The sequence below is a fragment of the Piliocolobus tephrosceles genome, chromosome 7 (genome assembly GCF_002776525.5).
Source record: "Piliocolobus tephrosceles isolate RC106 chromosome 7, ASM277652v3, whole genome shotgun sequence".
Lineage (NCBI taxonomy): Eukaryota > Metazoa > Chordata > Mammalia > Primates > Cercopithecidae > Piliocolobus > Piliocolobus tephrosceles.
The window spans coordinates 37,193,854-37,214,288 of record NC_045440.1 but is presented as its reverse complement, the minus strand read 5'-3'; the positions used below and the strand labels follow the sequence as shown (position 1 = coordinate 37,214,288).

Below are 20,435 nucleotides of genomic sequence, written 5' to 3'. Positions count from 1 at the left end.
AGCCAGTAGCTTTATCCTACCAAAAAAGCCAATGATTTCCAATATTAAATAGCAGAACAGTCCCTCAAACCACTGCTGCGATGATCTTGGGGCCAAGCCAGCTTTTGGTATTGTCAAAGCGCCACGTGACACCTGCCAAGCCAGGGAGCGCAAGCTCTAGCACCTAAGGTGTAAAGACCAAGCCCCACTCCCTTAGGTATGGACAACTGCAAGGCTAAGCTGACTCATGAAGTGACTGATGAAATGCAAAAAAAATCATCAGAAGATCAAACTCAGAATTAGAAGCAAACATGCTATGGAGAGATGGCTGGGGGAAGGGGGAGAGGAAACTGCCAATGGTCCCAGTGACAAAAGAAACAGCAGGAGTACTTACAACAGAAAACAGAGAAATTTCACTTGTTCAGTAGTCCTGATGCACCAACCAAATTAGAGACAGGAAAGAGACAGACAGATGGAGAAAAAAATCATGTAAAGATTGGAATATTCAACTCTAGTCTGGCAGATGTAAAAGCTGCACAATTCTTTCTATGAGGTGAGATACAAATTAAAAATGTATTCATGAATGTTATCACTAGTGAGTGAATGATGAACAGACCTCATCTACAAAACAGACTGGTAGAAACACTCAGAAATGCCACAAATTCAAATTTATAGATGAAAAATAAACTTCCAAGAGGTCTAGCACTCCTTTCTTCTAAAAAGAACAAGACGACAAGATTTTTTATTGCATAAGGACTTAAACCCCTATTAAGTGTATTAGATCAAGAAGTTCATTCAACAAAAACAGAATAGGGGAAAAAGGTTACTGGGTGAGGGTGGTAGGACTCAAGAGATGGTGCTTCTTGCTGCTGAATATAAAGTGTAGAATAAATTACCCTTTCTTTGGCCCAGATTTCATCTTATTTAATGCATTGGTGGCATGCAACTGAAAGATTCACAAACGACTCCTTATCAACTTCAGTAGGCAGAAGCATCCCACATTTAGGGGAGGAAGTATCTAGGCAGTGATGTGCCCAGTACATACCCTAAGTGCTGCCTAGAGAGAAGTAACCAACCTTAAAAGCCACAAAAGAGGGCACCCAATCAATAATATTTTCCAACAACCATTTAACTGCTTATATACAATCAAGGAACAGATCGAGAGCTACTAATGACATTTCACTCCCCTTAGCCATTCTGGGGCTGCTGAGGAACTGGTTCCTACATCTCTCTACTTTCTTGGTCCTGAAGTCGATCCTTCTGCTCTTTAAACCTCTGGGCATCTTCCTTTCTGCTGTAAGTCACCATGATATCCAGAGTTTTTCTTTAAGTCATAGCAATGCTGAGAAGCATTTCCCCAACCGATCTATAGTGAGAACTACAAGCACAGTGCTTCTCATACTCCTTGTACATATTTCATCCTGCATCTCATTGGTCCTTCTTTATATCTACATTTTACTCAAACTTTTTAGTAAAATGTCACAGGGCCACAAAAGGATATACAGTCAGGTGCCATGTAATGACATTTCAGTTGTGTATACGATGGTGGTCCCGTAGGGTTATAATGGAATTGAAAAACTATTGTCTAGTGATGTCCTAACGATCCTGACCCAGGGTAGGCCTAGGTAATGTGTGTGTCTGTGTCTTAGTTTTTAACAAAAATTTTAAAAAGTAAATAAAGAAATAAATAATTTTACACAAAGAAAACTTACGGAATAGGGATATAAAGAAAGAAAATATTTTTGTATAGCTGTACCATGTGTTTGTGTTTTAAGCTAAGTATTATTACAAAAGTCAAAATTTCTTAAAAAGTTAAAAAGTTGATAAAGTAAACATTACAGTAAGCTAAATTTAATCTATTAATGAAGAAAAAAAATTAAATAAATTAAGTGTAGCTGAAGTGTACCGTGTTTATAGAGGCTACAGTAGTGTACAGTATTGTCCCAGGCCTTCACATTCACTCACCACTCACTGACTCACTCAGAGCAACTTCCAGTTCTGCAAGCTCCATTCATGGTAAGGGCCCTACACAGGTGTATTATTTTTTATCTTTTATACTATATTTTGACTGTACATTTTCTATGCTTAGATATGTTTAGATACACAAATACTTACCATTGTGTTACACTGCCTATAGTAGTTTTTGTTTTTGTTTCAAGATTGGGTCTTGCTCTGCCAGCCAGGCTGGAGTACAATGGCATAATCATGGCTCACGGTAACCTTAACCTCCTGGGCTCAAGCAATCCTCCTGCCTCAACCCCCTGAGTAGCTGGGACTACAGGTATGCATCACCACTCCCAGCTAATTAAAAAAAATTTTTTAAAGAGACAGGGGACTGGTGGGGGGTTCTATGTTGCCCAGGCTGGTCTTAAACTCCTGGCCTCAAGGGATCCTCCCACCTTGGCCTCCCAAAGTGTTGGGATTACAGGTGTGAGCCACCACACCTAGCACCTACAGTATTCAGTATGATAATGTGCTGTACAAGGTTGTAGCCTACGAGTAATAGGCTGTACCATATAGCCTAGGTACGTAGTAGGTTACACCACCTAGGTTTGAGTAAGTTCACTTGATGATGTTCACACAACAAAATCACCAAAGGATGCACTTCCCTGTGGCTACCCTGGGGCTAAGTGATGTATGATTGTATTATCATCTACTCAAGTTTTGTGATAAAGTAATCCTGTAGCAAAGTTAAACTGAAACTTGATATGGAATATGACCTTAGGTAATTACACTGAAAACTCCAAGGACCTTGCAAAAGTCAGATAATTTCCCAGGAGAGATGGGGGATTGACTAAACCGACTACTTTACTCAGTTTTAACTGATCATGTAACATATTCTTGATTCTTATTAAAAATTTACCTTTTGGGCAATGAGCCAGAAATTACACATGGAGATAAGAATTCTCATCAATTTTTAGTGGTAGGTTTGTTTCCCACAAAAATCACAGCTTTCTGTTTATGTAAAAAGTCTTCTTTCTACAAGACCCTTTTGGACCATTTCCCACGTTATTGACGCTACAGAGGTAAGTTATAGGATTGGAATTTCTGTTTTATCCATAAAGAATACGAAGATGGTGGCCAGCACTGCATTTGAATTGTCTATAACATGACTCCTAACAGCCCAGCCAGGATTTCTGAAAACCATGAAATCTCTACCTGCCTATCTCATGTCTTTTTTTTTTTGAGATGGAGTCTTGCTGTCTTGCTGTCGCCCAGGCTGGAGTGCAGTGGCATGAACTCGGCTCACTGCAACCTCTGCCTCCTGGGTTCAAGCAATTCTCATGGCTCAGCCTCCCAGGTAGCTGGGACTACAGGTATGCACCACCATGCCCAGCTAATTTTTGCATTTTTAGTAGAGACAGGTTTCACCATGTTGGACAGGCTGGTCTCAAACTCCGGACCTCATGTGATTCACCTGTGTCAACCTCCCAAAGTGCTGGGACTACAGGTGTCAGCCACCACGCACAGCCTTTTTTTTTAAAACATAAAAAAGTCTCTAGGGCCAGGGGAAAAGAACTTAGCTGATTAAGCCAAGGATTCAGAAATAAGGCAACAATTAGAAAAGGAAACCTCTGGTATTTCCGATTCCACACAATAGGCCAAATAGTGAAGACTGCAGGTTAACATTACGAGCTTTGTATCAACCTTGGTGCACCTCAAAGGTAAACTCAGTTCACCAAAGCCAAAAGTAGCCAGCTGCCAAACTCAAAGAGAAGACACAGAGCACGACACCCAGCGCCCACTGTCACTCACGTTATTAAACGCGACTTTGCCTTCTTGGGTGATTCTAAGATTTCATTAACATGATTACCAGTGGGAGAACAAAAGTCACTGCTTGTTAAGGTCGCAGTTGGTTTAAAGGGATCCACAGATTCGTCAAAGTTATCTGGGTCAAAGTGGTAGGAACCCTCAGAAGACAAGGATGGGGAGTTCTGCAGAATAGAGTGGCTCCCAAAGGGGTTGAAGCTGGTGTTTTCCCACTGACTAGGATATAGCTTGGAAGATGTTTGGGAGAGAGGCCCGTCACGTGCCTCTGGGTCTGTAGGCTGTTCTAAACCTGCTGACTTACTGATGCCATCTTTTTGCATCTTGGGAATCAGTTTGCTACCCGGTTTCCTGCCAAGCTTCCTTGGAAGGGCTTTCCTGGCCTCTATGTTTCCCATATCTTCTGTGAAATCAAACTCAAGCTTGAGAGGTAAGCTCCTGGACTCCTCCCCCAGCTCAACCCCTGAGTCGTTTGTGTCACTACTGAGAGTGCCGGGAGTTTCTTTAAGGTCAGGGGGAGACTTCTGGAACCTGGCACCTCCTAGCGAAGGACTTGTGTTCTCATCCAGCTCTTCGGGACTGAAGTGGTAGGATGCTTTGGGGAGAGGTGTACCCTCCACAGCAGCGTCGGTGTCTGAGAACTCTCCTCCAATTGCTTTCTTCCTCAGGGGGACAGGCTTGGGCTTTCTCAGCTTGCTTCTTCTGCTGGGCACAGGCTCTGGACAGGAGTTACCAGCTTTTAGATCGGCTTCTGTGGAGGCCTCAAGGGTGACCCCCATGCTGCCTTCCGTCATCGCCTCGTCCTGGAGGGTGTCTGGCGGGCTGGAAGGCAGAGCCTTGCCTGAGATCGCAGTTACACAGCCATAAGCTGCTTTTGTTCCAAGGGCTGCCGAGATATCCGTGGGATCCCTCGTTTCTATTGAAAATGGCCTCACAATGGAAATTTTGCTAAAATCACGTTCAGGCTCCTCTTTGAAATTCTTGACTGAGTGAGAGTCAATGGCCTGCTGTGGCACTTCATTTTCTGAAGGTTTAGAACAAGTCTTAGATGAACATTTTTCAACCACTTCTGCTACAAGCTCTTCATCAGCTTCTTGTGATTCTAAAATGAAACACAAAAACCATCTATTAAAGAATTATCTTTCTGTCATTGGTAAATATCTTTTCCTACCTGAATTCATATAAACAAATAGCAAGTTCTTCCCCCTTTGCTTTTATTAACCATCTCTAAAGTTCAGCAAGGATGGCAGCACAGCCTAAAAGAGAAGAGTAGCACAACACCCTAAAATGAATTTTCCTATCCCAAGTTGTGTATGCGTATTATCCAAGTGATACAAATGGCAAGTACACCAAAAGGACTATTTAGAAAAAGGATAAATAGAGCAAGAGTCTGCTGCAATGTATATTATGTGATGCTAACATTCTGTAGGGTAAAACTGGTCTGGAGGAATCTTTAGAAATCAATAGCTACAGTGCAGGGAGTCAGATTGGCGCTGAGAACAGTTCCTAGGCACAGCCGGACAGCTTCAGGGTCAGAACCTTATGCAGTGAACAGATCTGAATCTTTGGATGTTAAAAACACAAGTATCTTGGGAGGCCAAGGCGGGCACATCATGAGGTCAAGAGATCGAGACCATCCTGGCTAACATGGTGAAACCCCATCTCTATTAAAAATACAAAAATTAGTTGGGTATGGTGGCAGATGCCTGTAGTCCCAACAACTCGGGAGGCTGAGGCAGGAGAATCACTTGAACCCGGGAGACGGAGGATGCAGTGAGCTGAGATTGCACCACTGCATTCCAGCCTAGATTCCGTCTCAAAGAAAAAAAGAAAAAAACCCACAAGTATCCACAGAACAGAATTTAAAAAGACTGTTTCAAAAATAAATTTAAAAAATCTACTGTGACCAACTCAGAATCATCTCTCTGTAGACCTAAAACCTAAAAGAACCAAATAAGAAAGCTAATTTGAAAAACCAGATATGGAAATGGCTTTAAAACAAATAGCCCTTATTTCACTAAGACACAAATTATAAAACAAAAAAGTTATTTTTTCTTTAGAACCTCTGTCTCTAAGCCAGACTAGGAATTCTCTAAATCACTTGTGAAAAATAAAAATCCTTTTTAATTGTGGTCTTACTAGGATAAGTGCTGCAAATATTAGGAAAGTGTGAATGAGGTAATTTCATTAAAGCACAAAGTGATTTCCTGACATAGATATCTGAAACAAGAGTAGCACAGAAAACTCAGTGAATTGGTTATAATATCTCATGATTTTAAAGGAAATTAAGAGATGACCCTCTAATCCTACTTCCTAATCCTAATCCAGGGGCAGAGTCAAGTACCACTGGAATATCATAGCAATAGTTTTTATTTTTGTTTTTCTTGAGACAGTGTCTCTGTTACCCAGGCTGGAGTGCAGTGGCCTGATCTTCGCTCACTGCAGCCTTGACCTCCCCAGGCTCAAGTGATCCTCCCACCACAGCCTCCCAAGTAACTGGGACCACAGGCATGAGCCACCAAGCTCGGTTAATTTTTATTTTATTTTTTATGTAGAGATAGGACAGCCAAGTTGCCCAGGCTGGTCTCACTGGGCTCAAGCAATCTGCCTGCCTTGGTCTCCCAAAGTGCTGGGGTCACAGGTACAAGCCACTGCACCAGCCTGTTTTTTTTTTTAAGGGGTCTCTCACTCTGTTGCCCAGGCTGGAGTGCAGTGGTGTGATCACAGCTCACTGCGGCCTCAAACTCTCGGGCTCAAGCAATCCTCCCACCTCAGCTGCCTAAGTAGCTGGGATTTAGAATAGTTTTTTTAAAGCACTCACACACCTTTCTCATGAATCTTTTGTGATTATTATTGGGTAGTAGTTTATAAATTATACTTCACAAATATACTTCAGATATTCTACAAATGTCCAATTAAAATTTTTCTTATAAATATATGTTTATTATTAATACTAAGTCTCAGTGCTTCATAGCCAGAATTTGGTTTAACATATTTCAAAAGGATTTTTTTTAAAAGAGATAGTAAGTATGGCAAAACCTTGGTAACTGTTGTCCAGGGATAGGTATATGGGAGTTTTCATTGTATGATTTTCTCTGTTATACACTTGTGAAACTTTTCATAATAGAAACTTTAAAAACTCAACTGCAATACACACAAAATTTTAACAAGAACATTTTAAACTGTACTGACAATTTCACTCATGTGTACAGAGTCTATTATCTCTGTCCATGTATGCGAACTGTTATAAACGTGTTATTGTTTCTTTGTGCTGATGATGGGGAGGCAGACAACTGAAAACAAGCCATCAACACCCTAGGGCTGCAAATATCCATGTGTTTCTGTGTACAACTGGCTCAGTTAAAAGACAGGGCAGTTGTACAACACTGAGTTTTGATTATATCAAGGTTTAGATAGTTATCACTCCTTTTAAGTGTTGGTACTTATTGTCAGCTTTTTAGATTCAACACAGATGGTATAATAAAAATATGTATTTTGCCTTTGTCCTCAGTCCCTGGCACGGAGCTCCTACAACCCCTGGAACCTCCTGACTGATCAGAGTGTCTTTTGTGCGCTAATGAATGACTAGGTGCTGGGGGTCCCTTGACAGCTGCAGGAACAGGTTGGTCACCAGAAAGATCAAGCCAAGATTAGAGGGTTGCAACTTTCAGCACCGTCCCCACTCCTTCCAGGGAGGCGAGAAAGGCTGGAAAATGAGCTCAATCACCAAGGCCAATAATTTAATCAATCATACCTATGTGATGAAACCTCTATAAATACTCTCAAATGACAGGGACAGGGAGCTTCCAGGTTGGTGGACACGTTGACTTACTGGGAGGGTGGTGTGCCCAGAGGGCGTGGAAGCTCTGTACCCCTGCAGGTATGGGGATACCTTGCCCTATGTATCCCTTGCATTTGGCAGTTCCTGAGTTGTATCCTTCATAATAAGCCAGTAAATATAAGTATTTTCCTGAGTTCTGTGAGTCGTTCTAGCAAATTACTGAAACTGAGGAGTTCTGAGAATCCCCAAATTTATAGTCAGTTGGTCAGAAGCACTGAGACTTGCGACTGGTATCTGAAGTGGCGGCAGTCTCGTGGGACTGAGACCTGATCTTGTGGGGTCTGCACTAGATAGTGTAAGAAATGAACTGAATTCTTGGAAACCCAGTTGGTGCTGGAGAATCTGAGAACACCCAGAACAGGAAATGTGCCTTTTAACAGTGACTAAGAGACACAGCACTAAATTATCTGAGATTTTTAAAAATGATACTTCTAAATATCTCAGTTTTATATTTTCTACCAAAAAGATTTAAACTTATGAGGAACCACTTTATGTACTATTTCTAAAATTTACATCTATAAAATTAATAAATTGGACGAATTGTTAGATATTGTTAATAACTCACATCTGAAACACAAATTCCCCTCTGCTCCTCTTTCAGACTTTTGGAATAGTTTAATTAAGGCATGCTCTCAGGCACTAAGCTGAATTATTAAAAAACTTATCTGCAACTACTGACCTGCATAAATCAAGGTTCTTTCAATCATGTAACTCAAACGCTACTGAAATAAATTTGATTCTTTTTTTTTTTTTTTTTTTTAACACGGTTTCACTATGTTGCCTAGGCTGATCCTGAACTCCTGGGCTCAAGCCATCCTCCCGCCTCAGCCTCCTGAGTAGCTGGGATTACAGGTGCATGCCACCACATCCAGCTTAGTTTTTAATTAGACTCTGATTTAGTTATTTTGTATGTTTCAATCTCACAAATCTCATTGTTTTAAAAACTAATGTTTTTAATCTTTACAACTATAATATATGTCACCTTAAAGTCTATTATTTACTAGAGTCCACATAATTTTTTTTTTTTTTTTTGAGGAAAAGGTTCTACTGCCTTAAGATTTTGAAAACTATGGTTAAATTGGAAAGTGCATCTCTAAAAATGGTGATATGGAAGTAAGTGGGGATGAATAAGCCTTCTAGGAACTTAATACACGTGTCCTTTTAAGGAGAACTTCAGCATCTCTCAGTTGTACTACAGATGACCTCACTGTAAGTAACAGATCTTGAAAATCCTATACAAGAGGTTGTATTTTAACGTCTTCATCCTGGTACGCCCAGCAGGAGTAGATGCCGTGGCATGGTGGGAGAGCCACCCTTTCCATATGCTGACAAGCAAGAAATGGTCCTGAGCCACTGTTTCTCCATCTAGAAAACTATTTTATACTACATTTTACAATAAATCAAACTGATATACTGGAAGAACTTGTTACCTAACTAAATCATGATGGATTTGGTAAAAATAAAAATTCTACTTCTAAAATATTGGTATTATACATGTATTTTCTTGTGTACAATTTATAAAGTGATATTTACCCATAAACTAAGTAGCCTATATTAAATGTTAGGACAAGAACTACCTCCTTTCATTTGCTTTGGATTTGTTTTCCAATGGATTTTCTTATTTGGTTATTTCAGTACTTTGGTCTATAAAGAGGTGATTCTGGGCCAGATATGGGAGGTTTTCCATTTATTTTTGAAACAGTCTGATTACTTAAACCCTGTTCTGTGGAATAGGGAATACAGTTATGTGTTGGTTAACAACGGATTCTGAGAAATCTGTCATTAGGTGATTTCGTCATTGTGCAGGTCACTGTGTGATCGTTATAGAGTGCACTTGACACAAACCTAGATGGTATATTTACTACATACCTATTGTATAGTCTATTGCTCCTAGGCTACAAACCTGAACAGCATGTTACCGTACTGAAATACTGTAGGCAATGGTAACACAATGCTAAGTATTTGTGTATCTAAACACAGAAAAGGTACAGTAAAAATATGGTATTATAATCTTACGTGATCACATCATATATGCAGTCAGTCACTGATCAAAACATCATTATGTGGTGAATGACTGTATTTGTATTTTTAACTTCCAAACATTCAAACCTGCTCACTGCATAAAATTCTAACCCTGAAACTGTCAGGCTGTGCCTGGAAACTCAGTACCCATCTGCATCCCTCACATTTAAGCTGTTGATGTCCAATGGCTCCTCTGGACCTACAGAATGTTAATACCACATCAGATACACTGCAGTAGAACCTTGCTCTACTTAGTCTTTTCCTAAATAAATTATATTTGCATTATCCAAGTGATACAAAAAATCAACAGATTCTCTCTCAAGAATCTGAATTAAGACAGTAAGTGGATCTGTAGGAGGCTGAGGTCAGGATAAAATAGAGACAGAAGACCATCCTATACCAGTTGGCAAGTGATAGAGAACAGAGGTATCTGAGGACTTTTCAATGCCCACAAAGGCCTACCTACACTGCCCCAGCTTAATTTCCATGAAACTCCCCTTTCTCAATGATGTATACGTATTTAAGCTAGTCTGAGTGGACTTCTACCCTTTGAGACCAAATGTATCCAAACTAAAGTGCACAGAGAACTCAAGTCCCAAGATTCTGAGATCAACTGATGTCACCTAATGAGAGACAAATACATAAATCCTTCTGATATGAAAGGATGGGCATTACAATCACGCCCTATGCAATGTCTTCAAGGAGCTCAGAGATGAAGAGCAAACCTGCACGTAGGTACAGGATGAGAGACCTACCTGAACAACCGGCCAACATTTTCTAACACGTGATTGCAGTTAACTGCAAACTAAATACAACCCATGGAGACACAACTGAGCACAAAGCAAATGCAATCTCAGATCCCATTAACAGATAAACAGAAACATCAATGACAACAGTATTGAGTAAAATGCACTGAGGGTTTGGATGGACCAGGCAATGGGCTACTAAGAGCTCACCAGGATTATCCTATTGAACCAAGACACCAGTCTTTACCAGTAGGCAAACCCAAATCTGTCCAGACTCTAAGGCCTGGGTACTAAACCACAGATTAAATTCATCTCTTGATTGCCAGAAAAGTTTCTTGTAGTCTCCTCGATTACACAACATCTGGGATTGTGAATTCAGTTAGATTCTGAATTCAGTTCTAAGCTCCTCATCTTAAAAAAATTGTGAACAAAAATGAATGTCCTTAGAGGAATGTGGATCAAGGTGGTGTATCTGTAAATAATCAGTCTAAGATATCTGGCCTAGAAAACTAAGAAACACTATAAGAGTCTGCAAATATTTTAAGGGCACTTGAGGTAAAGGGATTAGAATTATTGTAGCTTCAGAGGATAAAATTAGGATCATGTGGACAACTATTAAGAGGAAAGTGGATTTCAACTCAGTAGAAGAGAAAACAAACAAACATGCATTGAGTGCAAAGAGAAGCCAGCTCCCTATCCATCAGGAATGGTCCACTCCTCCATTTCACTCACACATTCACTCAGTCATTCAACAAATACCCAAGCATTTTTACATACTGGGCTCTGCACTTGGCACTGGGGATGTAACAGCAAGCAAAAAAGAGGAGGGCTCTGTTCTCATGCAGTTTAGAGACTAGCAGGATAGAAAGATATTGATTAAATAATTACTGAAAGAATGAAAGGGAGAAATGAGGCTGGGAAAATAGAAAGGCATCATGCTTACAGAGCCTTGCAGGCCTTGTCAAGAATCTGGTTCTATTTTAAGAGCAACAGGAAGCCATAAGGAGTTTTTAAGCAGCAGAGAATATACTCAGGTTTATATTTCGAACAGACCCCAGTTGCAATGTGGAAAAGGATTAGAGAGGGTAAAAATGGAACACGTAAAACTGCTAGCATGTTATTCTAGGGGCTTTGACAAGGGTGATGCTAATGAATAGGAAGTATCGGGGGAACCCACCCCCAATATTTCAACGTAGGTTCTTTCTATTTTCCCTAAGTGTCAGCCAATCTGAGAAATAAAGAGAAAGAGTACAAAGAGAGGAATTTTACAGCTGGGCCGCCGGGGGTGACATCACATATCGGTAGGTCCGTGATGTCCCCCGAGTCACAAAACCAGCAAGTTTTTATTAAGGATTTCAAAAGGGGAGGGGGTGTATGAACAAGGAGTAGGTCACAAAGATCACGTGCTTCTGAGGCCAATAAAGATCACAAGAAAAAGGGCAAAGCAAAGATCACAAGGCAAAGGGCAAAATTAAAATTACTGATGAGGGTCTATGTTCAGCTATGCACATATTGTCTTGATAAACATCTTAACAGAAAACAGGGTTCAAGAGCAGAGAACCAAAATTTACCAGGCTGGAATTTTCCAATCATAGTAAGCCTGAGGGTACTGCAGGAGACCAGGGTGTATTTCAGTCCTTATCTCAACTGCGTAAGACAGACACTCCCAGAGCGGCCATTTATAGACCTCCCCCAAGGAATGCATTCCTTCCCCAGGGTATTATTAATATTCCTTGATGGGAAAAGAATTCTGCGATATCTCTCCTACTTGCATGTCCGTTTATAGGCTCTCTCCAAGAAGAAAAATGGCTCTATTCTGCCCGACCCTGCAGGCAGTCAGACCTTATAGTTTTCTTCCCTTGTTCCCTGAAAATTGCTGTTATTCTGCTCTTTTTCAAGGGGCAGTGATTTCATATTTTTTAAACACACATGCTCCTCAATCAATTTGTACAATAGTGGTCCTGAGGTGACATACATCCTCAGCTTACGAAGATAACAGGATTAAGAGATTAAAGTAAGACAGGTGTAAGAAATTATGAGTATTATTTGGGAACTGATAAATGTTCATGAAATCTTCACAATTTATGTTCAGAGACTGCAGTAAAAACAGGCATAAGAAATTATAAAAGTATTAATTTTGGGAACTAATAAATGTCCATGAAATCTTCACAATTTATGTTCTTCTGCCACAGCTCCAGCTGGTCCCTCCATTCAGAGTCCCTGACTTCCCACAACAGGAAGAGAAGTTATACTGTAGAGAGGAAATAAAGAGGTGAGACTGATAAGGCTGGGTGATAAGCTGGATACAGGACTGAAGTAGGAGGAGGTAGCAAAGATGATTTGTAAGTTTGAGCCTTTGAAACTAGAAGACTAGTGCCATTCAGTGAGATTCAGGAAATACTAGTAAATGCTTAGGGACTGTTGAAGTGGGGCCATGGGTTTGGCCTTGGACATGTTGAGATCTGTTTCAGGTTTTTTTTTTTCCCCCCCATCATTCCACACTTCATTTCAAACAAAATTTAAACATAGCTTAAATACATTGTTATACTTCATTTATTTTAGAGAGAGGATCTCACTCTGTCACCCAGGCTTGAAGACAGTAGCATGATCCTGGCTCACTCCAATCTTGACCTCCTGGGTTCAACCGTTCCTCCCTCCTTAGCCTCCCAAGTAGCTGGGACTACAGGCACACCACTACACCCAGCTAGTTTTTAATATTTACGTACAGATGAGGGGGTCGTACTACATTGCCTAGGCTGGTCTCAAACTCCTGGGCCCACATCATCCTCCTACCTCAGTCTCCCAGAGGGATAGTATTACAGGTGTAAGCCACCATGCCTGGCCTGTTTGGGGATTTTGAAGCAGAGATGTTGAATAGGTAGAAGTATGTTCAGAGAAGAAATCTGGGCTGGGAATAATATTTGACATCACCAGAGCCATGGATATAGATGTGATCATCGTAATTCACACTGAATACAACATAATAATAAGTGATATCCATTCTACACTTTCATCTTTGAGCTTTAACATATTTTAAATCCTAATTTTAAGTTTTAAATACTTATTTATTTTTTGGAGACATGGTCTTGCTCTGTCACCCAGGCTAGAGTGCAATGGAGCACTCATAGGTCACTGCAGCCTCAACCTCCTAGGCTCAGACAATCCTCCTGCCTCACCCTCCTGAGAAACTGAGACAACAGGCATATGGCCAGAGTGCCCAGCTAATTAAAAAAAGAAATTTGTAGAAATGGGGTCTTATTATGTTGTCCATGCTGGTCTCCAACTCCTGGCCTCAACTGATCTTTCTGCCTTGGCTTCCCAAAATGCTAAGACTACAGGTGTGAGCCACTGCACCCAGCCAGAAGTTTATTTTTAAAAAAAGTTTACCTAAAAAATATGAATCTAATCTGAATTTTAAACAGATTTTTAAATTAAAAGAGTAATATTATTGATAATTACATCATAGGTATAATGACATGATCATAGGTGGTATCATGATATCTGGAATTTGCTTTTAAAAATACCTAAGTAACAAAATGAAAAAACAAAAAAAGGAGGATGGTGGAAGCAAGTATGGCAAAATCTTGATAGTCCTTTATCTGGGCAATGGGAATACAAGTTCTACTTTTATATGTAGTGTTGGAAGCTGATCCTAGTTTTTTAAAGATTTTTTACAGTTACGTAATTTCTCTCTCACTCTTTTTGTCATGGACTCCTAAACATTTACTACCATTCTCCTTCATAGGATCCCAGGGCCAGAATATCTAGGGCTATGTGTTCTTTCCCTATAGCTTCCAGAAAACCTAAGGGTTAAAGGGAAGGGAAGTAAAGCGCTACCAACGCTCAGCTGTCAGGAGCTGAGAGGCCCTTTTCCCCTCCTTCTGTAAGTCCCATACTCATCCACCTCTTGGGGTTCTTTTTTTTTTTTTTTCTGTCACCCAGACTCCTTCACCATCAATCCCACAGCCCCCAAAGAAAGGAGTCTATGAGAATTACCTTTTGCCGAACTCTCTCCTAGCTTTCTATTTCTGCCCTAATCTCCGTAACACAAGGACAGGGCCTTTCCCGCTTTCTTCCACATGTACCCACTCCTTTTAGAGTCTTCCTCCTCTCTCCATCATCTCCACCAGCTGCTTTTACCAAACTGAGTCCCTGAGATTCTCAAAACGGGATGTGCACCAATCAGTGACGGGGCAAAGCCACCCGAGAGCCGGGGAAGGAGGAGGAAAGAAAAAGGAGCACATCTCAGCACAAGACAAAAGCTCTAAGTCTGACCCTGTCCCAGCAACTGTCCCTGGACACCAAACGCTCTGCAGTTTAAGAACAGCCGTGTCATCTCCTCACCCTACACCTAGGAAGGGTAGTACTGTGTGAGATGGCTTCACCCCCACATGCTCCTCTCACTGGCACTTGTGTTCCTACATCAGTCAAGCAGCTGGGAATCAAGAGATTTATGCAAAGTTAGCATCAGTGACAGGGAGCCTTATCTGCTACATTGTAAAACGCATGGCCCTGTCATGGTGGAATGGAGAAGGAAAACAAACACCATCCCACTCAGTCCCCAGGCTGAGCAGAGGGCTGAAGGAACTCCACTGAAAAGACACCCCCACTGAGTCATTTCTTGGCCAGCTCAGGGCAGGTGCCAGGTAAATAAACTTGATCAGCCCTACACCAAGTCATGCAGACCCCATATCTCCGTCTGGCACCTTCAGTCACCAAGAGAAGGTCCAAACAGGCAGAGGCAGTGGGTGGGAGAGGAATGCTCATTTACTTAAACCAGTTTGGGGAGCCCTGAGAATAAAAAAAAAAAAAAAAAAAGAGAAAAACAAACTAACCACATAACTTGAAAAGGTATGTTTGGGTAAGATTCTATTTGCATTTACACTATCAGCAAGTGTCTCAGTACCAGCTGGTACCAGCTGACCCCACATACCTAGTGCTGCCCTAAAACACTAGGCCAGGCCCAGCAGCTCATGCCTGTAATCCCAACACTTTGAGAGACCAAGGTAGGGGGGATTGCTTGAGCCCAGGAGTTCAAGCTCAACCTGGGCAACATGGTGAAACCTCATCTCTACAAAAAACAAAAGTAAATTAGCCAAGCATGGTGGCACATGACTGTAGTCCCAGCTATTCAGGAGGCTGAGGTGAGAGGACCACTTGAGTCTAGAAGTTGGAGGCTGCAGTGATCTATGATCACACCACTGCACTCCACCCTGGACAACACAGCAAGTCCCTGGGAAATGAAAAGAAAAAGGAAAGGAAAGAACCTAAACTTCAAGTATCCCACCACAAGTAACTTTTAGTAATAAGTTACATATCCAGATCCTCAGTAGGCTCCAGGTCCCAATCTCCCATAACAAAGAGTTTGGGCCACAGCAGTCAGGCCTTGCTTTTCATCTGAAAGCACTGTTATGCAACTAACCTACCTTTATGGGCCTTTCCATTTTTATAGAAATCCTGTGTTCCCTAAACACCTTCTTCCAGGGCACTGTTAGGCTCTCTCTCTAGAATGAGTTTGACGAGTTTGATTCTGACAAGCACAGCATTGCCTGGTGGCTTGGTGAATACAGACAGAGATTAGATCAGTAGATGAATTAAAAGCAAACACAGAGGAAATCCACAAATAGACCAAAATTTCCACTTCTGGTCCATTTGTTACTGTTAATGAAACTCTTCCTTGCAATAGTCAGCTTCCCCTAAATCTAAAAGGTTGTGTGAATCGCCCACGGGTGATCTTAAACAGTAGATGCTTTTTATGCTTATTCAGGGTAAAGACTATTCTCAGTAAAAAGAGTTCTTCCCTCTCTACATATTTTTTTAAAAGAAAAGGCACGGAATGCAAAATTTTAAGGATTAAGGGAAACAGCTTAACATTCTAGTTTGCACTCTGGTATGCTGAATATATACTGGGTTAAAATTCAAATCTACGAAAAAACTTGAAAGTCTTAGAATAGGGGAAATGTTATCACAAAATATTTTTGAAACTTCAGAAAAATGTATTCAACTAACATACTGAGAATCAACTGGTTAGCTGCTTTTACATGTAGAATCTCATTTAAGAAGAGATAAGACAGCAACCACTTGGAAAACAATGTACATTAACACTTCAGATTTGGCATTATTCTCAGCTATGCTTGACTTTTCCCTCCCAGATTTTAACTGTATGGCAAAATATTGTCTAAGAGCTCCTTTTAGATCTGTCCACCACTTCCTCTCCTTTAGACAGATAGTCCTTTTTATGGGTTTCTAAACATCTGATATGATAATTGAGAAAGCTGCCAGAATTTGGACAAGTCTCCTGTATTCTCACATACACACACGCTGGCTCTCTTTCTGACCTCAAAACACATAAACAGTATCTCATATCCAAGTGGCTTCAGGATGGGGGCTGGCCACCAGAAAGACCAAACACACGATTAGAAGACGGGAATTTTCAGCACTCTCCACCCCCATCTCTGAAGAAGGGAAGGGGGCTGGAGTCCAAGTTATAAAAACTCTTGGAAGTATGAGCTTCAGAGAGCTTCTGGGCTGGCAAACACAGATGTGCACGGAGAGTGGCGTTCCCAGAGAGGGCATGGAAGTTCTGTGCGCTCCTCCTTATACCCAGCTCTCCCATGTGGCTCTTCCTGAGTTGTGTAACAAACCAGTAAACTTTAGCATTTTCCTGAATTCTCAGAGTTATTCTAATGAATTATCAAACCTGGGCGAGGGTATGAAAACCCCAAAATTTGTAGAAAAGTCAGACAGAAGTGCAGGTGACTGGGACATGGGACTTGCAACTGGCATCTGAAGTGAGAACAGTTTTGTGAGATTGAGCCCTTAAGCCTCCGGAGTCTGAGGCTAACTCGAGGAAATAAGTATCAGAATAGAACTGACTTTTTGAAAACCCAGTTGGGGCTGGAGAATCAGAGAACTAGTATAGAAAAGAACTGCATATTCCACAAGCTACAGGTTAGCCACTGATACATAAACACAGTCTATTGAGCAGCAAGAATACAGGCCTAGAATCCTTCTTAGTAAGCACAAAAATATCTTCTTACCCAAAACCAAGTCCCCTTCTACCCATTTCTCCTCTGCCTCCACTTCATCACAGGACTCCCATTCTCAACCTAGCCAGCCCCATCCCTCTTCCTCCTCCCAAGATAGAGGGATGGAATTTATATTCTCTCTCTCTGTCTCTCTCTCTCACTCTCTCTCTCTCCCTCTCTCTCTCTCTCTCTCACACACACACACACACACACACACACACACAGGCAGACCATGACTCAATCATGCTAGAGGCCCCCCCAATTAATTCTAGAGCTATCTTCATTCATTTAATTTCTCTTCATTCACAGGATGAACCTGAGAAAACCCAAGTGGACCATAAACCAAGGAAGAAGGGCTCCAGGGTTCCTGCTGATAGCATGATGGAGTCAAGGACATTGCTCTGTGCTGTCACACCACTGGGAGCAGGCAGGCATGGAGCCAGGACGGAAGCAGATGGCCTGTCTCTAGAACAAACCCCTGGGGCCATGCTTCTGAGCACCCAGAAGTCAGACAGGGAACCCACATGACCACACTGGAGCCAGGTATCTCAAACAGATGGAATTATCTCCTAGCTCCTCTATTCTGTCCTCATTAGTGGAGGTGACCTCACAGCTTCACATAACTACCCAGGTTGCAATATGTCTCATATTAAGAAGCCTCTGACAACAAGAGAATAGAAACCCTGGTTACCAAGGCAGTGGCCTAGATTTCTGAATTCAAGCCCCAAGTGTGCATCTCTGCCACTGAGGGCCACATAAAAGACACACAAAGGATGCCACAAATTTGGAAGGTTCAGCACTAATGGTGAAATTTTACAAACATATAAAAGCAACTGACTGTAAGCCATAGTATTAAGAAATTCTAATAAACATCCAAACCAGATGTTCAATGTCGGTATTCTGTAATTCATTTAAATTGGTAGTTTTGCCAGGACCTGAGGCCCCCTATTGAACCACAGAGTATCTTCTCAGATCACCATCCAACCAACCAACCAACCAACCAACCAACCAACCAAGCACAGGTCCTTACCACCAGCAGCACATCCTGTGCTGGGCACAGGCACAATGGAGTCCCAAAATAAGTGCAAGGGGCCTATTCAGCATCCAGTTAAGGAGGCAAAAGTCACACTCAAAGCCCCTTGAGACCAGCTGAGTACTGAGTCAGGAGGAAAGCCCTATCACCGCCTCAGGACTGCCACCTCAAGGCCCACAACACATTTGCACAGAAAACCCTGCAGCTGGACTTCTGCTTTTAAAGGAGTCATTTCCTGTGTCACCAGATTCCCTTTCTCAATGAGTTACTTCCTTTTTAAATTTGTTTTCGTATTCAGCAAAAGAAGAAACCTCTAGAAAAAATTATGCTTTATTTTTGAAGGCCAGCTGATTTGTATTTTTAAAGGACCTTTATTATTGACTTAGAAGTAAGCTGCGAACAGGTGGGAATGTAAATAATTCATCTAAGGTATGGGCTATGAGAGAGGTTAGGAAGCCAAAGAATAGATCATGCTCAGTGATTCTTCAGAGAAGAAAGGAAACAGCTGCTCTCAATGCTAGCCAGGAACAAATGGGTCAGAGCCCAAAGATGACTTCCTAATGGGGCACTGATGCCCTTTGAGCCTGATACTATAGGATCTATGTTCTGCTATCCCTCAAGAAATAGGGAAATAGGTCCAAAAATCACTTTAATTGTCCTTTCAACTCAATCTTAGTTCATATTCCTTTGGTAACAAGGGCAATAATCTCTCCCCTCAAGTGCAACTCACAGAGGAGGAGCAAATCACAAATGTTAAAAAGCTTCATAAACCGTAGACAGTTGGGACGCCAAGTTAGGGGGATCACTTGGGCCCAGGAGTTTGAGATCAGCCTGGACAACATAGGGAGACCCTGATTCTACAAAAAAATTAAAAATTAGCTGAGTGCAGGGGTGTTTGCCTGCAGTCCTAGCTACTCAGGAGGCTGAGGCAGGAGGGTCGCTTAAGCCTAGGCGGTTGAGGCTGCAGTGAGCTGTGATAGTGCCACCGCACTCCAGGCTGGGCAAAAGAGTGAGACCACATCCGAAAAACAAAAAATTGCAACAGGTCGGGTGCAGTGGCTCATGCCTGTAATCCCAGCACTTTGGAAGGCTGAGGTGGGCGGATCACCTGAGGTCAGGAGTTCGAGACCAGGCTGGCCAACACGGCAAAACCCCCATCTCTACTAAAAATACAAAAACTTAGCCAGGCATGGTGGTGGGTGCCTGTAATCCCAGGTACTTGGGAGGCTGAGGCAGGATAATTGCTTGAACCCAGGAGGCGGAGGTTGCAGTGAGCCAAGATAGTGCCACTGAACTTAGCCTGGGCGACAAGAGTGAAACTCCATCTCAAAAAAAAAAAAAATTGCAACAGTGGTGAACACTGGGCTACTCTTGACGTTGAGTGTGAAAAATGCAAAGGAATTTAATGTAAGATTTGTTCTAGAACAATTGTTTTCCTGTAATTAAAAATTTAGAACAAATAAAATACTTCACATGTATACAGCCTTCAAAGCACTTCCGTAAACATTACCTAACCTGATCCTCAAATTAACCCTGTGCAAAAGGCACAATAGGGCTTATTAATTTCATTAAAAAATAAGAAAAGGTACCATGAGTATCTAACAAATTAGACAATTTCGATAAAATAGATCAATTCCAAGAAAGACACAAACTACTGAAACCAACTCAAGAGGAAACAGAAAATCTGAGTCTAAAACAGGCAAAGAGATTAAACTGGTAAATTTAAAACTTCCCCCAAAGAAAAGACCTGAAGCAGACTGATGAATTCTACCCAACATTTAAAGAATTAATACCAATTGTTCGTAAACTTTTCCAAAAAATACTGAGGGAAGAAGCACTTTCCAACTCATTCCATCACACCAACATTACTCTGGTGCCAAAACCAAACAAAGGCATCACAAGGGGGAAAAAAACTACAGACCAGTATCTTTTATTGAATATAGATGCAAAAATCCTCAACAAAATACTAGTAAACCAAATCCAGCAACACATAAAAAGGATTATACACCACAAACAAA

The 20,435-nt window shown here is 41.4% G+C and overlaps 1 protein-coding gene across 6 annotated transcripts in view; it reads right to left on the bottom strand.

The window, feature by feature from the left end:
- The window catches only part of TACC1 (transforming acidic coiled-coil containing protein 1), a 60,792-nt gene that overhangs the window by 23,798 nt on the left and 16,559 nt on the right, over nt 1-20,435 (bottom strand). For 3 of the 6 annotated variants that reach the window (XM_023214515.3, XM_023214513.3, XM_023214514.3), the window contains exon 3: nt 3,736-4,849. The exons of 2 other annotated variants lie outside the window; for them this stretch is intronic. In XM_023214515.3, the coding sequence (XP_023070283.1) occupies nt 3,736-4,849 (1,114 nt within the window). Of the gene's footprint in view, nt 1-3,735; nt 4,850-18,414; nt 18,609-20,435 lie in introns of those variants that run through there. One more of the 6 variants, XM_023214516.2, reaches the window with a different exon arrangement.